The sequence below is a fragment of the Sardina pilchardus genome, chromosome 4 (assembly GCF_963854185.1).
Source record: "Sardina pilchardus chromosome 4, fSarPil1.1, whole genome shotgun sequence".
Classification (NCBI taxonomy): Eukaryota; Metazoa; Chordata; class Actinopteri; order Clupeiformes; family Clupeidae; genus Sardina; species Sardina pilchardus.
Window position 1 is genome coordinate 8,638,473 of NC_084997.1, and position 18,351 is coordinate 8,656,823.

The 18,351-nt window shown below is 40.8% G+C and overlaps 1 protein-coding gene across 2 annotated transcripts; it reads right to left on the reverse strand.

Annotated features, from left to right (window-relative positions):
• Window positions 1-5,924: 5,924 nt before the first annotated feature.
• On the reverse strand, window positions 5,925-17,281 carry tank (TRAF family member-associated NFKB activator). 2 transcript variants are annotated; one of them, XM_062534003.1, is made up of 8 exons: window positions 17,125-17,281; window positions 15,891-16,032; window positions 15,681-15,792; window positions 15,305-15,420; window positions 14,033-14,100; window positions 13,837-13,952; window positions 11,767-12,251; window positions 5,925-6,521 (listed from the first exon to the last, which is right to left on the reverse strand). In XM_062534003.1, exons 2-8 carry the CDS (start codon window positions 15,987-15,989, stop codon window positions 6,357-6,359), a joined length of 1,161 nt encoding a protein of 386 aa, XP_062389987.1. In that variant the 5' UTR covers window positions 15,990-16,032; window positions 17,125-17,281; the 3' UTR covers window positions 5,925-6,356. The 2 variants fall into 2 exon arrangements, with proteins under 2 accessions (XP_062389987.1, XP_062389986.1); XM_062534002.1 differs by lacking the exon at window positions 17,125-17,281 and adding an exon at window positions 16,873-17,006.
• Window positions 17,282-18,351: the final 1,070 nt, after the last annotated feature.

The window sequence follows — 18,351 nt, forward strand, 5'->3', positions numbered from 1 at the left end:
TTCCTCTGCCCGTGCAATGAGGCCCTCCTTTGGGGTTCCGGGTGTGATCTCACCACTGCCTCTGTCATCACTTGCTGTGACTGCCAAATCTGGTCTCCAGAAATCAGGGCTTTCAAAGGCAGCACAGACGCAAACACACACACACACACACACACACACACACACACACACACACATGCAATACAATACAGAGGACTGCTCTGAGACCTTCCAAAGGCACCGCTCGCTCAACACATTTGGGGGTGACGCGGGCGACTCGAACTGCTGGTCTGCGCACAGCGAGTGCTGGCCTATCGGATCGCATGTAAACTGTGAGGCGACTTCGTCCTCTCAAGCCCCTTCGAATTGGCTGCTGTGCAAAATATGATCAGACAATAGATAGCCAAATATGTTTTTGTCATAAGCTGTGGGTGGTCTCAGTGACTTTGATGTTGGTGCGGCAGTTTTTAAGCCAAGGGGGCTTTGAGGTGCTAGCCAAGTAGCCGTAAACACCTGTTTCAATATGAATATGAAATACAAAACCATGCAGCTAAATCATAACTAGGGCGTAGGAGTTCTGTCTTTAATCTGGATACATTTGATTGGCATGCTGTGCAGTATAGGATTCTGGCATCCTGTTTACAGCAAAACTGACAGGTCCACAGCATTTATGCCAGAGAACAAACAAATATGAGATCCACTTCCACACTGCCTGTTATATTGCATAAAATTGCCCATCATTTCTTTTTAAAACTTGGGCTCAAGCCCTGCGTTTGCCAGCAGTGTGTACCAATCATTTGGAGAAGGAACAGCAAAACTTTCTCAGAACAGCAAAACAAAACTTCTTCTGTAGTAATGTACTGTTGACTAAGATGGCATCCAACTCCCTAGTGAGACCAAATGCTAAAACCAGTAAAATATCACTCAGTTACCGCCTTCCTCTCATTATTTCTTTTTTATGAAGGTATGTTATTATGAAGTAGAACATCCTTACAGGCAAAATAACCTCAGGTCTCATCTCAGCTGGTATGTCGGCATTTTCCTTGGTAAATTAAAGTTAGCACCTGTCAAACACAATTTTCACAATTTGTATGGAACAACCACCACCTACTGTACAATCTACATTTGGAGAGAGTTCATTCATTTTGATTTAATTCATTTATGGCAGGGCCCATCTCATCCTACTAATGTGAGCTTAAAGCTGAGTTACTTCCAGTTTTGAAATCAAAATGTATAATCACAGAGCAGCACCAATGATTCAAAGGGTCAAGTGGGGGTCAAATTGAAATTGACATTCATTTAGATCAGATATGCTGATGATGCTAGATAGAGAGATGTGTGGGGATGAAGCTAACCTGTAAATTACAAAACTATTTATTTCAAAAGAGGCTGTGGCCATGGCCGTTGTGATCATCTGAGTCGTTGTAAAGATTGTATATGCTGGATTTATACCCAGAGCATCCATCTCTTATGAACTAGAGGACCGAGAGCGACCCGTGGTGATAGACACAGTGGACGGATCTGCATCTGCACAGACACTTGGGTGGGTAATCGCTTGTTTCGATAAACTGGAGCACTAAATGAGATCAGGGGGTTTGATAGCACTCTGGGATCAGCGCAAGGTGTTAGAGTGGTGTTACTGACATGCGGCAAGATCTCACTCAAGGAATGTTGTCCTCATTTCAGGTTGGGTTTACATTCCACTTAAGACAGGCGTGAATGCCCCGAGTGAAGTCGCTGACAGTGTGTTGCGTTTGTGCTCAAAGCGCACTGTACCGCACAAGAGCAGTGGGACATGCGATGCCAATTTCAATTTGAACTTCGTTTATTGTGCAGATGCTTTAAAGAAGTTGTGAAGCATCCTTCTCCGTTGGGGTCAATAGTGATTAACCACAGCAAATGACTCACTGTGTAGGTACATGCATTTTTAAGTGTTTGTGACACATTTAAATGAACAAAAATGAATGAATGAATGAATGAATGAATATATTATATATCTCACATTTCTATGTATGTCATTTGATATTGTAGTGTCAGTGTAAGACTAACAACCCACTGCAATGTGAGAACCTAATAGGCCTACATACATTTATACTTATACTTGTAGATAGATAGATAAGTATCTATCTATCTATCTATCTACAAGTATTAATGTATTGTTGATTACCATGGAATATAGTAGTTCTTTGTCATAATTGTACAACTATGTATAAAATAAAAAAGGATAAAGGAATTAATACATCCTACAAATGAAGTATGTCTTTATTATATCAACTGTCCACATAAAACTATTAATGAAAAAACATAAGGTAGTAGTAATAGCAGCAAAATGAAGCACAAATTAAAAAGCAACAGGTTTCAAATTTTGCTCAATTAGGCACATTATCCAGAATTCATGTCTAGATATCCATAGCTGGATAAAATATATTTTGTAATTACTTTCTGTCATTCACTCCATTTCCTTCCAAAATGCAAATTATACTGATTTTGATATTAAAAGTGCTAAATGTGAAACTTCAATATAAATAGCATATGATACTACTATTTGTGACCCCATGCCTATCTCCAGATATAACCTCCCCTTCAACTATTACTGTTAGTGTGAATTTGAATTTGAATATAAATTTAGCAGGGGGATATGTTGATAGAAAGCCAGCTTATATTCCGCCTAGATGAACCTTTTTGGCTCATTCATGCATTAAGAGAACTTTTGCCAGTGCAAATATGTCACTCTCACCCTCCTTCCCTCCCTCCCTCTCTCTCTCTTTCTCTCCCCCTCTCCCTGGTTGAAGTGGAGTGCACACCTCCCGAGGCTGCTGGTGCACTATTTTCCCCTGAACTCTCGGCAGCTCCCTGCGCCGCTGCAGAGGCAGTCCTGATTAGCATGTAGTAATGATGGTGAGCCGGTCTCCATTGTTCTAACACCTCCCCTCTCCTCCGCACCAATCTGTCAGCGTTCAGCCGGCGCGCGCTGCCTCCAATGCTGTGCTCCACAAATGAGATGAATAATTAGTTGCCCCTCACGAATGCTGCACTCTTCTCACCCCTGATTGCTTTCACCTTTTTGCTCCTGGCAATTTTGACACCTCGTAATCAGCCTGCTGCTTCTCCCTTTCAATCCATATCTTCTCTACTCCCTTCTCCCTCCTTTTGGGTGTGTGTGTGTGTGTGTGTGTGTGTGTGTTTGTGTGTTTCTTCATCCTTTCAAAACTCCCCTGGATACATACTGCTCGGGGGGAGAATATATAGATGTATATATAGACAAGCAAGATTGGGCCCTCGATTCCCTGGCGAAGAATACCCAACTCCCATGTGGTTCCACTGAGAAGCCCAAAAAGATGTCTTCCCACTCACCTTCTCTATCTATCATATTATAGAGGAAAGAGGGAAAATACACATAAAAAATAGACAAGAAAAAACACACACACACACACACACACACACACACACACACACACATGGACCTGGTAACTGTCAGTACAGCTACCCCTCTTCCAAATAACAAGCACTGACAACATAATTATGTGCGAGCAGCTGCCCACGATTCCAGTGAGAGCACCATCCAGTCGGCGCCGGGTTTGAGTCTTCACAGATTTAGAGGGGCAAATTCATTAGGGAGATTGGGGAGCTCATATTTGCAGCATTCTCCGAATAAATTCGCTGCTTTCCACCGGCCCGTGATCCGATATCTGCGAGAAAGCGTCCCTTTCCGAGTGTGGATCCAAGTTGCGCCTGGGTGCATTATGCAGAACACATTGTGCATTATCAAAACGTAATAGGCCGACTGTAAACACGGCACAATAGAGTGCACGAACGCTGTCTCTCTCTCTCTCTCTCTCTCTCTCTCTCTCTCTCTCTCTCTCTCTCTCTCTCTCTCTCTCTCTCTCTCTCTCTGTTATGTTGGTGTGGCACTCGCAAAGAAATGTGTGGACTGGAGCTCGCTTCACACGCGGCCGCAAGCTTCTTCGACGCGACGCGTCAACAAAGAGCCTGGTGGTCAGGAGCTGCCATGCAAGGGTCACGCGTGGAAGTTATTCACCAGCCATAGCCTCTCTGAGTGCAGTGGACTTGTTGTCTGAGATGGCAAATGTACTGTATCATCTTTCTGATGAGACTCTACCTCTCACACAAAGCCACTAACTCGAACATAAGGACATACATAAACTGCCTGACTGGCTCTTTGGTTTGTCTACATGTGTTTGTGAAGTATGTTTGTTGAGTGAACATAACCAGATCAAACATATTCACAGCAACATGTCTGGCATCTCATTGACAGGGCTCTGAGGGATGAACACAGCTGACTCCCAACCCCAACTAGCTGACAAACAAACGGAGAGCTCTTTTGTCGCTGTGTAAATACGACTGTGATGTTATCAGAACAGAGTGCTGTTATTATCAGAACAAATCTCACCTTTTCTGGTGAGAGGCAGTACTGGGAGAGGGTGGGAGCAAATAAATAATGTGGAATTATCAGGCTAAACAGGTGGCTTTCAATAAATTACTTTCTGTCTAATACAGATTAATCACATGAAATTAAAATACGGACATAAGGATTGGAAGGTAGTCATCAGTGTTCCTAAAATACCAACAAAAATAAAAGCAAAATCACCTCGTTCTGATCATTAAAACCAGCCGAGCCTAATCAAACGCACCAAGTGGGAGAACATGGAGCTAAATCAATAAAACAATCGCGCTCGCAGTATTCACACCCGCTCATCTACACAGCCCAAGTGTTATCTGCCCATAACCGGGGGCTGCAAGGTCCTCCCAGCATCAGGATGTGTTTCAATACACATATTTTCCCTCTTTCTTTAGCACATCATCACGCAAGTTAGTGAGAATTATTACATTTGTTTGTGAAGCTGCTAATTATCAACTCCCACAATCCAATGCTGTTTGTAGGTGAGAGACTAAAGAACACCCTTAGATAATAAATGGTGGCTCTCACGAAGCATTTAAGAACATATCATCAGGTTATGTAATGGATGGCCAAAAGCAAATAGCTGTGCTGTATTTATTGTGTCAGGGAATTACTGTGTTTGTTTTTGTTGTTATCTACCTGTTCAGTATATTCAAATATCCTCAGATTAAAGTGAGCCATTGCTTAATAATTATGGAATTACAGGGTTGCTCACTGACATTGCAAAAAAAAAAATATGGTGACCTAATGGAGATATTACAATATACATCTAATAGTCTCAAGGGCTCCAAACATTGCACCATAACTGACAAGATAATTGTGAATATAATTACACAGCAAGCATTCATCTGATTTTCATGAATAGAAACAACGCTTTAATTAACCTGCAATACCTGTAGAACACTACCTCCAAATACCATATGTTGCAGGAACTTCTACAAAACTGCCATAATTAAGCAAGAAATAATTTCCTGCTGCACAGATTCTGCTATACAGCTGGTTCAAATTAAAGAGCCAGTTATTTCATTTAGCCAATTAGGCATTATTGCTTCAGTAAGTATTCATGTAAACTTCTCTGACCAGGATTTAACTCACAAATGAGTCTTTACGATTTTTGAAACGTTGGCATCATCTGTGTTACTGACATCCAGCAAAAATGTTTGTGGGTTGTTCGCATTTGTGTTGTTCATTCAGGATCATCTGTCAGTCATTGACATAAATAGATTCCAATGTGCAGAACATTAAATTTCAACAATTAAAATGAGGAACTAAGTATGCCAAGCTTCTGGTCCCCTAAGTATATTAACCTTAATACAGTGTTAAAATCTTCACATGTGTAATACATGCAGTGCTCAAGTGAGGAATATGCACAACACTATAGCGTCTTCTGGAAAGTGGCAAAAAAGATGGTGGGAAAAAAACATTCTAAAAAAAATCATAGGAGAAACGTGGGGAGAGTTTAGCATCCTAAATCTACAGAACACTACACCACTACAAAACCAAATGAAGATAATTGATTGATAAATCACAATCAAAGCTTGGTTTATTACATATTCTCAAAACAGGCCTACAGCTTTACACAAAAAAAAAAAAAGTTTCAAACATATCACAAAGTCTCGGACTGTAAATTGTACCTGTCCACAGTAACGAAATTAAATAACACGAGAGATCCTTCCCGGTCTCCCACTTTGCGAGCGGAAAGCGAATGCGTACTCTGGCTCCAGGGGCTTGGGCCGCATGTGTCTGCGCTGCGGCAGGCAACAAAGCCTGGGATGAAGCATGCATATGTCCTGGAGGGGGCGAGGAGGGGGCTCTCACCGCCTGGGGGCTCGTGAGGTGGGTGAGATTTGAGTGTGTGTGTGTGTGTGTGTCCATGCGTACGTGTGTGTGTGTGTGTGTGTGTGTTGGAGGTGAGGATAGGGGGGTATGGGGGTGGGGGGGGTGTGAGAGTCTAGTGTCAATTGCAGGCGCTGTCCTTAAAGTGTGAATTGAGGTGGCTGTACATGCGTTCTTGGGGTACGCTGGCGTGGCAGAAAGCACAGTTCTCCTGCTGGTGCGGCTCCGCGCAGGCTGGGGGTGCAGCTACGGCCGCCGCATCACACAGCTCAGGGCTCCAGAGTGCCTGCAGATACACACACACACACTCAGGTATACAGATACATGCAAAATACACACACACACACACACACAGGTATACAGATACATGCAAAATACACACACACACAGGTATACAGATACACGCAAAACACCCACACCGACATAGAGATACACATACACGCACACACAGACACACAGACACACAGAGATACACATGTAACAGACACACACACACAGAAATACAGATACAGTAGACACAAAACACATACAAATACACAAACACACACATACAGGCATATGTCTTAGCTTTTTTCATTCTCATATGCTCTGAATTTACAAAGGTTTAAGCATCAAGCGTTTGCTGCAATGTGATCTTCACCCATAGCGGCTAAATACACAAAGGGAGCTGTTCATCTCAGGACAGGTATAGATCAAAGAGCAGGATATAGTAATAGAAGAGCAGGATATAGTCATTCAAATATGTTTTTGTTCTGGCAGGGGATTTTTGTTTTGGGGGTTTAATGGGGGTTTTGCCAACATTAAGTAAGACAGGATCTGGCATTAGTGATGTAAAACCCCCACTCCTGTGTGATCAAAATCAGGTTTCGCCTGAAAGAGGATGCTGGGTTTTGTAGGCCGCTGTGGTGGTATTAGCCGTGGCCAAAAGCATTAGGTTTTTTGGCTTGTCCATCTAATTGTCCCGATCTCGTGAACATGATAACTGAAGAACCCCTCGAGGTGCATGTTTCACATTTAGAACTAACTGTTCCCAAGCCTCGCCCCATTTTTTTATATCACAATAAAGCAAGCCTGGAAACTGTAAGTGCCTCGATCAACTTCTCCCTTTCCTGTTATGTTGTGTGTGCAAGGCTCACTCTTGAAAATAGAATTACATTTTGAACATTGTTGGGTTTTTTTCATTCCCAAAACTGAAAATCAAGTTTGAACGATATAAAGGGAATTAATCTATTAGACTAGCCTGATAAATGTTGATAAATTAGCCTATTAGTAGCCTCAGCTATGTGTAAATTCAAACATTAATTAGATATGAAGTAAATTATTCACAAGTAATGATGTCCATCTGAATATATATATATACATTCAGATGGACATCATTACTTGTGAATAATTTACTTCATATCTAAGTGTGAAGTGTTGACTAGATACTGTACATCTCTGTATTGTATACAATACAGAGATGTATCTCGTCAACACAAGCTGGTGCATCTAATGTTAGTTAGAATACATGAGAACTAGCTATACTGGATGTGCAGGAGCAATGTAAGCTAGTTTGCTTGTCAGCGTCCTCTGTACAAATAATGTGACTTCTACCTTATAGACATAGATATATATATATATATCTATGCCTTATAGACACCTGGAATGGTTTAACACACTTTGTGCGACGCTGGTGTACGGAGTTGTTTTGAAAACAATGGAATCTAATGTAACTGAATATCAGAAGCAGAGTGCTCTGCATTCATGTCGACGCCAATATGCAGAGTGCTTTAGCCATTGATCTCCCTCTCTGCCTGTAGTATTCAACAACCAGTGTGTGTCTTAGGGCAGGCTTATATGCAACTCTACAAACAGTCATCCATCATCAGGGGATGTCTAAGAGAATGAAATTGATCAATATATTACAATCACGGATACGAGTTTTGCACACGGATCACAGCGCACACAAAGTCAGTTTAGGCTCCAACTAACGTTATAAATACCGCAATAACAAAGCTACTGCAACAAACAAAAATGTTACTTTTCACATGCAATGTCAGTGCCATTCCCTCTTCAACTGTTAACCATAACGTGCCGAACACCAAATGAATCCCAAATGGAAAATAGCACAAATCCACACAAATAGGTCCATCTCATTAATTAAGTCTGTATTACTGCTAACTTTTTGAAGTCATGATATTAGTCAGTGACTCAAAAAGGGGGTAGGCCTATGCAACTTACAACATTGTTAGTGGGCTACCTATAACACCCAAGAACACACATGGCACTTGGTGAAACGTAATCACATGCATTTGTCATGCTTCTGTTAAGCTTGTTGCCCTATCAAACCTGACAAACCTAACAGCAGTCAAAAGGGAAGGCGAGGCTTGGGATTTGTCAATTGGACTGATGAACTGAAATGAATTGGAGGTCAAGGTTCAAGGTCACTTTGACCATGAGAGTCCCATTCTTAAGGACACTTTATTTCAAGAATGCCTTGAGATAAAGGCACATGCTTCAGACTTAGTATGCATGTTTACTTGGACTGTAAGATGTTGATTTGATTTCTGGAGGTCACTGTGACCATGTACCTTACATTCTCGTGAATGCAATGTCTCGAGAATGCCTTGAGTCACTCTCTTCAAATTTGGTATTAACGCTCCCTTGGACTAAAAGACCAACTGGTTAGATTTTGGAGGTCAAAGGTCAGAGTACAAGGCCGCTGTGACCATGAAAGTCCCATTCTTGGAATACTATCTCAACAATGCCTTAAAGGGATATTCCGCCATTTTTGGAAATACGCTCATTTTCCACCTCCCCTCGAGCAAAACAATCGATATTTACCTTGTTCCCGTTCATCCAGCCATTCTGTGAGTCTGGCGATACAACTTTTAGCTTCAGCCTAGCATAGATCATTGAATCGGATTAGACCATTAGCTTCTCGCCTGCTAGCTTCATGTTTAAAAGTGACTGAGATTTCTGGTAATTTTCCCATTTAAAACGTGTCTCCTCTCAAGTTAGAAAGTGCAATAAGACCAACTGAAAATGAAACCTGGCGTTTTTCTAGGCTGATTTGACATGGAACTACTCTCATCTGGCGTAATAATCAAGGCAACTTGCAAACGTACCATAGGCACAGTGATATCGTACGCAGCATCTGAAAATAGTCCCCATAGACAACAAGCAGTAGTAGTGCCAGTAGTTTGCAAGTTGCCTTGATTATTACGCCAGATGAGAGTGTAGTTCCATGTCAAATCAGCCTAGAAAAACGCCAGGTTTCATTTTCAGTTGGTATTATTGCACTTTCCAACTTGAGAGGAGACACGTTTTAAATGGGAAAATTACCAGAAATCTCAGTCACTTTTAAACATGAAGCTAGCAGGCGAGAAGCTAATGGTCTAATCCGATTCAATGATCTATGCTAGGCTGAAGCTAAAAGTTGCATCGCCAGACTCACAGAATGGCTGGATAAACGGGAACAAGGTAAATATCGATTGTTTTGCTCGAGGGGAGGTGGGAAATGAGCGTATTTCCAAAAATGGCGGAATATCCCTTTAAGGCACATGCTAGTATTAATGTTTACTTGGACTCTACACTCTTGAGTTTGGAAGTCAAAGGTCAAAGTTCAAGGTCACTGACTGTGACCATATACATATAAACACAATATCATGGCTGCGTGGAGGTATACCATCACATTCACTCTTTATTATTATTTTGTAAGAAATAAGGTTGAAATCTAATGTCAACTGTGGTCATTGTAGATTAAAATGTCAAATTATTGTGCCTTCAGCCAAAAAGCTAATAATACAATTTTATCCAATTGATTATTCCTGTAAATACCTAAATAAAGGTCTGACGTTAAAGAACTCTAACGTTAAAGAACGTTAAAGATATTTGCGATCCCCTGGAAACGTGTACTTCACCCACAGTGGTGAGGCAGGTACTCTGTGAGTCAAAGGGAGAGAAGTCCCTCTGGCCTCCAGGATTTCCCTCGGGCTCTCTGTCCATCACCACAGAGACACCGGAGGCCTGGAGACAAGGCCCTGTTAGAGAAACGTTAGCGTGTTCCACTGACCTGCTGCTGCCTCATCGTCTCGTTGCTACATTTGCTCACTGATGGGATTTATTTTGCAACACAACACTCACTGTGATACAGTGCAAAAGCACTCTACTGTGTGACTGCACTTTATACATTAGGGGATGAAATACTGGTAGGAATACTGCAATCGCAATATTGATATTGTTAATTCAAGTTATGGGCATACACAATTTGCTGGTTTCAAAAGACAATTAACTTGGCCTGACCTTCATGGCACAAAAAGCAAAATGTTGTGTGGCAAAGTAGTCCAACTATTAATGACATACTATATCCATATCTAACTAATCCTCCAATCCACAAGTCTTGATGTTTTATTACTGTAATCTAGCCCACAAAATATGAGGTTAACACACAGGTGCAGTTAATTTGTTATTAATATAGTTTTGTTTCTTTTATCTTGCATAAAACACTGTCCTCTGGCTTATATACAATGTGGCTAATACACAGGAAATTACTGTAAGTAGCAAATGGTAAAAATGAAACTGCTAGTTTACTGAAAGTGTACGGAAGTTCAAAAAGTGCACGACGCATGAACTAAACCTATCATTACGATCAGCGGTCACCATCATCGTGCATTAGTCATTTACATCAGACAAGTCTAAATTGGTATTACCTGGCTGTCTAATTACAAAGTCTTTATCACTGATACTGGTGATACATGAACATAACATAGGTGTCAGTGTAGGTAGGTAATGCAGACATCCTAACTGTCATACAGAAACAATCCATGTGCATACTAATGAGATGGAGATGTTCACAACACCTGCTATATCTGCATTTCCTTTTGCAGTGCTGCACAATAGTATGACAGTATATTCCTCTCTTTGAGGATACTCATCTAATGTGAAAGTATCTACTTCATATGTAAGTGTTACTTAAACTCCAAAATAGACAATCTCGATATAGTTGTGCCAATATTTAAAAACTTTTAGAGCAAGTTAAAACTACAATAGGGTGGTAGTGTCTTGTGCATTTCAGTAATCCTAAACCCTTTGTGAAGATGAATGTGCAAAGTAGTTGTAGGCCTACACATACAACAACAAAAAAGCAAAGGGATATGACCTTTTGGTAGCCTACGTTATAGGCATGTTGTCTCCACATGAGGCACACTCACATCTCAAAGTGTCTATCTTCAAATCCTTGGTCCAACAACATTTAATAAATGTCCTCAGCTACCCATGTTGATCACAGTCATCACTGACAATATGGTATATCAAATTTTAAGACCTATCACCTCCGATCACCCTACACCTGGCTAATTGAGAAGAACTCCTCAAGTCATTTATTCTTGCGTGGGTGGCCACACCAAATGTTGACAGTGAGTCTTATCAAACGACTTTCAACATGTTTTGGTTGCATGAGTGTGCTTACTGCTTACATAATCCTGTGCAACTCATTCCTGCATAACAATTTCATTTGGTATGAGTACTCTTCATGGGATAAGTTCTCTCACCTGCTGAGGTCCACGTACGCTCTCTAGCGACACCGAGGAAGTAACTGAGGGTATGGAGGACGGGGGAGGCTGAGTAGATGGGTAGGAAAAAGGCTCCTTTGAGGGCTCCTCAATAGTGGGGAGCCCACCCGTCAGCATGCCAGTCCGGTGCCCAGTGGCGGTGGGCAGCTCCACGGGCTTCTCCGGTGTGCTGTTGAGGAAGTCGTACTCGCTGTCCGTCCGCGGTGGGAACTTAACACTTAGCTTGGTCAGTGAGTCCACAGAGTCGCCGTCCTCAGGGCTGGCCCCACGTGAGGCCAGCGAGCTACTGGCTAACGGGCCAGCGGCTAATGGGCCGGCGGCGGCTAATGAGCTAGCGGACACCGGTTCGTCCATGCTGGCTCGTGCCACAGCCGAGGAGGAAGAGGAGGAGGAGGAGGAGAAGGAGGCCTCGGCCCGCTCGGCGTTCACGTCTGTGCACTGGATGGGCATGGAGAACTGTGGCTCTGTAATTAGAAGAAGAGAAGAGAAGACATCTGTGAGAGAAACCTCAAGACCCAAACCCACAGGCAGCTAGTTATTTGACAAAGCCAGCATGTTATAGCTATAACAGTAGTTCAGGGGTGTAAACTCACAAACATTATGGTGCTACAATGTAAAATCAATCCATCAAAATTCAACAGTTTCCAATACCACAGGATGAATTGAAATGAGATGATTCTATTGAAAACCTTTGCAAAGGAGGTGCAACAGCCTACTATTATAGCCAAAGTTAAATATGTGATCCAACACATCAGCATGCAAATCTAACAATCTCAACACAACCAGCTATATATTTACACCAGCCCTATAACCTTTCTTGCATTAACCAAGCTGATTGCAGCATATCATTACAGGTAGGCCTACTGCAAATAACACTTGCATAGCGTGGTCATTGTACATAGAAGCAATTGTAAACTCTTTGTGCAAGATAAATTGTAACAGATCAATGGCCAATAATCCCATGGCTGTTAGGAATTTAAAGAGCATCAACCTATATTTACATACACATAAAAAATCTATGGAAAACTTAAACTTGCTGAGAAAAACAAGCACCTACCACAATGACCCATTGTTCCACAACACTGTCTATGACCTTGCAACCACGGCCAATCACAGTCAGTTTCAGATCGACTAAACATCTAAACATCTATAGCCTACCATAACACAGTTTAAATTCCAAAACTAATCCTGCACTCCACCTGAATCAGCACTAGCATCCGTACCACCACCACTAACTACTACTGCTGCTGGTATCACTAAGCCTGCTGCCATTATCAACGACAAATCACTATTTATAACTAAAAATATCAATAATATCTGAGCGATGATTGCTTTAGATAATAGTAGCCTACTGCAATACTAATTATCACATTACAAGAAGACTAATTACCTCAACATACATACATATTATTATCATCTCCAAATCCATTCATTTTCATGAAAGTTAAAAAAAAACCTTGAATTTTTAAAATAATCCAACATTGCGTCATTAAATAAAACAAATTAAAAAAAAATTGGAGGTACAAGGAGTCCACCAGACAGCAGCGATATCATATACATGCTACATTTCTTCTTGTCTTTATCAACATTAATATCTCCATTACTACTGTTACAGTATTTAACACTGTCATTACTGCCATAATTATCCACTTTACAGTCTAGTAACAGATAACAAAGTCAACAACAGCATGTCATAGACTTCTGCAGTTCCCAAAATAATTTTACATGTAATTAAGTACAGGTATCCACTGAACTATATCCTTACAAAAACAACCATTAATGTAGGTGATAATTGAACACCATAGAGTAGACAATGATGTCTGTTTCTGCTCCGGTCAGGGGTCAATTCAGTCGGGCAAAGAGCTGAGGCCACAATAATTAACTACAGGAACAAGCCTAACTAAAATACACAATTACTCAAACTGTGTTATGACAACACCAGAGTAAATCTAAGTCATTTTTATCTAATAAAATTAGAGCGAACCAGTTCTTCCTCTCGGTAAAAATGACATTGAAAAAATCCCCTTGCACACCGTCCTAAAATTTTACCATTTGCAGAATCATTCCCTCTGTGTATTCTTTTCAGGTGATCTTTCTGTTTTTTGGTGAGCGTCCTTATCAGCTGGAATTTCCCCTGAATTTCCTGAAAGGCTTCAAGGATGTTACTGCAAAAAAAAAAGGACTTGAGTTTAAACAGTGTCATATTTGACGTTTGTGAGGCAGATGTTTTCTATCTCTGACTTACGTTTCACTACCGCTCACTCCAGCAACAGTGTGAAGATGCATCCCCGGACAGTCCCTGATTTCATTCTCCTACACAATGACAAAACAATAGCAAACTTATATGTATTTATTATACACACAACTCAGGAATACTGCAAAATACATCTCTAGAATATTATCTTGAAATCTGCAACACATTTTTTTTTTTAATTATCATGGTAACAACTGAGATTATTTTAGATGCTAACTAACTGAAGATAGGGGCTAACTAACTCAATGTAAAAACTGAACTAAAAGCCAACACTATATCGAACGGCACATCTCCAGTGTCCTCTCAGCTCCACATGAAGGGTGAGCATTTGTGGAAATACAACTCTAGTGCCATCTGTTGGTGAGCAGATGTTTTCTTTCTACAGACTAATAAGAAGTTGAATACTGTTAAACTGCACCAGTTTCTGGAGAATAACTTATCTGAATCAGGAACCGTTACTGAGACTTTATGCTGATGCTTTGAATCCAAAGGCTAAAATAAAGTGCAAAGACAATCCACCAGTGGCATTTTCACACATCGGTCAGCAGAGCAGAGTGGCTGAGCAGGGCCAGCCAGGAGGTGTGCTGTCATGAGAGCCTGGCACAAAAACTGACACCGTTGAAACAATTATCAACACGGAGCTGTATGCAACCCAACGGAGGTCGGCACTCACATGCCAGGTTCAGGGCGACACAAAATGGGGAAAATAATTGTACAGTCCATTCTCAACAACCACTAATAGACAGAGTACTTTTACAGCTCACTTTATAGCGCTTCTGGATGAGGGGCTACTTATTTATGGCCTTTAGTTATTTAGGGTCTGGGAAATCTACTCCACATACATGTTATTCTAGATGCAACGTGCACGTTCGGTTGTTAAAAATAAAAACATGCCTGAACCCAACATAATGATGAACTAAAGATGCCAAGATACTATGCCTCTCCACTCAAGGTTTTAAATGTATGTACAATATGCTTGTTTGCCCTTGAAAGTATAAAAGACATACAAACACATGGGACATGACGTGCAGCTTGCATTTGGCAAACAAATATGCAGAATATTCTAAATGAGTGCATTCTGCAACACCTTTTTGACAAAAACGACACTCATTTTTACACTATTTTTACACACAATACACCAGGCAGCACAGTGTCCAGTTTTCCCACTGTACCATCACATGCACTCTGCACGTGTGCCCCACTGAGGCTGATGTGAGGCAAATAGGATCATTTTCCCACCCAAACCAGCACCGGTCACCATACCAGGAAGTGGTTTGTCCTATAGGAGCGCGAGGATGATTTGTTGAGCCGATGTTCACCAGGTGACAAGGGTTCAGCTTCCTGTTTTCGGTGGCCAGTCTCGTAACACTTTATCTCACCTAAAGGCAGAGAGGACATAGACATTACATAGCACATTTATAAATGTCCGTAACCATCATGACAATTATTTATTCATTTATTTCAGAGGAAACTACTGCTGCTACACAAGTGTTAGACCTTTTTGGCCTGTTTTTCACATTTTAATTATTGTTCACAAAACAACTGTGAGATCATTGTTTGCATGCTTTGCATAACACAAAATATAATATATATATTGTGGATAGTCAAGGTTCCCATTTGTTTTGAATGCCTCACCAACCTGAAGCATGATTTGTTGCTGAAATTAATTGATCTTGAAGTTTAGAAATCTTTTGATTTTGGTCCTCTATCTGCTGTTCAAGCTTCAGTGTGTATCTTTCATAATAGTCAGTCTGCAAAAGTGAGAGTTCTGTTATATTTCCTGGTAATAGCACAGCTTTGCAGGTATGTTCTACATGTCATGGCGATATTAGGATGTTCTTTGGACTACCTTTTGCTTCAGTTCCCTCTTGGCATTGTCTCGCTCGATGGAGGCTGTGCGGTAGGCTTCAAAGGCTTTGTTGAGCTGGTCAGCAATATTTTTATCCATACCTTGGCCCTCAGAACCATCACTGACAGATCGCTCATGAGCCCTGCACACACACACACAAATGCAAAAATCATTTAGTCGTAATAAATTATTTTTTACTTTATCTCAGTCTGTTAGCATATGAGAATTTCCCCCCATGAACCACTATAAGTGAAGGTGAACTTTGTTTTACCATTTTTCCTATAGACTACATTTGAAAAATATATGTTTCCCATACTGACAAGCACAGTGTTTAGTAGCCTACAAAACTGTGATCATAGCATATGCCATCTTTAAATATGAACACTGGGTTGTCAATAGGCTACATTGGTGTGAGATCTCTCTCCTGCAGTTTATTAAACAAATATTTAATATCTTATTCACATTGAAACATATTATTACGACTACAATAATGGATAGCCTAGGGTGAAAGAACAGGCCCTACATTGTTTTTTAAGTGACTTTTCAACAGACAGGCTTTACCAAATTATTATAAATAGGGCCTAAAGCTGTTCAGTGTTCACCCTCTCCGAAATCAGCTAACATACTACATTTCCCCCTTTTTAAAATAGAGTCGTGAGGAAATATGTCAAACTGGTGCTGGTGCATAGGTCTTAATGTTGCATATTGCCAACAATTTTACTGTTGAGCTGTGAGCCAGATTATAGGCTACTAAAACGCGTAACATGCTATATTCGAAATACTCTCCTGATCGTGATCTAGCCTAACCTATTGACATTGAATGGTGTCCCTGAAGCGATTTATGTCTGTTCTGGCTAAGAAATTATTTTATAGCCTAATTAGGCTACTTTACACCTCTTTCAGAAGCGGATATTTCCCAACTCCTCTATCGTTATGCCAGATCATCGCTGAACAAATTGAGTTAAAGGCACAGGCGACTCACAGTTGTGTTGCCGTAGGAGTCTGTGTTGAATGCATGGGTTTGTTGTGCAGAAATTGGCTGTTGCCTATAAACGAGAGATTTAGCCTAATTGTCTAAAGTTCAACTTCTAAAACAGTTATGATTCCATTTTCTATAGGAAGTGAGTTACGTGATACGAACTACGGTCAATCTTGGAAGAACTAAGACCCCCTTACCCAACGCACGAAATGATTCAAGAGCTGAATAGGCAACTAAAACTGGTTGTAAACTTACCTTCAGCCGAAAAGTTCCGAGAGACCTACATTTGTGAGATATTTTGAGACGGCTCCAGCCTTAGCTGTTTTTCACGAGGTACGAGAGGAAATGATATATTTCACTCAAATGTACATTCTACATGTTTTACAATGCGTTGGGAACTTCCCTCGGGGAATCCCCAGCGCCCTTGACTTCCGCGTTGTGCCTGACCAATCAACTCTTGAATAGCTAGACCATGTTGGATGTCTGCTAGCAAACTGCGGGTCTTGCTTTCAGCCTACTTGTCTGGATTGTTGGTCTGGTTACAAATGTCAGGTTATGTGCACGGTATGTTTGTGTTCAGACTAACGGGTTTGCAATGCATAGCCTATCTTCACACATGTAGTCTAGGCTACTTAGGGATCTTTAGTCATAAGAAATGCTTATACAATGAGTTGCCTCCATGCCCACTTTAGTAAATAAAGTGACAGACTCATACAGAATGCTATGCCATCAGACATGACAGGCAGGAAAGGCCTAACCAATTATGTAGCCAGGACTCGGCCTAGCCTACTCTTTTACTAGAATGCCCAGATAGACCACATGTATTTAATGTAACAAGAAAAGGGGTTCTATTTTTTTATTATTATTATTATTTTAAATACAATGACATTGGATGTAGATGCAGGACATAGTATGATTATTTAGCCTCCTTGGTCCATCAGATAGTGATCTAAATGAAAACAAGCTACACATTTTTAATGAGAGCAGTTTTCTGCCAAAGGTTTTCCAGCCCATCTGTGTACCAAGGAACAGAATGTCTTATTCAGGTAAGGTGCCTTCATGACAGATTGAGTATACTGGGCACCTCACTGTAACAGGTGCTAGATTATCCCAGACTTTTATTCAAAAATGGCAAAAATGTTTAATCAATTCATGTTGGATTTGTGAACGAGGAAAATAAATGACTACATTCCAATAATGTTAAAGCAAATGTGATTTTGCTGTGATGTCCCATGGTTGTTCAATATGTGCAGTGCTTGCTTTGTCCTTCTAAAGTCCCATGATTGTTATCAAAACAAATCAATTGTGAAATATGCAGAATGCAATGTTTGCTTTGAAGAGAAAAATGTCTGACTTGCGACTTCAATGTGATTCAGCTTAGTGTGTGCTGTGTTTAATGTACTTAACTTGCCACTTGTCAATTCAGTTACACACGTGTCCGAATCCAAATACACATTCAGCACCTACAGGAACTATGCTTTA

Coding starts and splice junctions, on each gene's coding strand:
- tank (XM_062534002.1), bottom strand. CDS start 16,907: ATGCATTCAACACAGACTCCTACGGCAACACAACT. Junction 16,033..16,872: donor ACTCCTACGGCAACACAACT/GTGAGTCGCCTG, acceptor GTGTGTGTGCAG/GGCTCATGAGCGATCTGTCA. Junction 15,421..15,680: donor AGCAACAAATCATGCTTCAG/GTTGGTGAGGCA, acceptor CTCTGCCTTTAG/GTGAGATAAAGTGTTACGAG.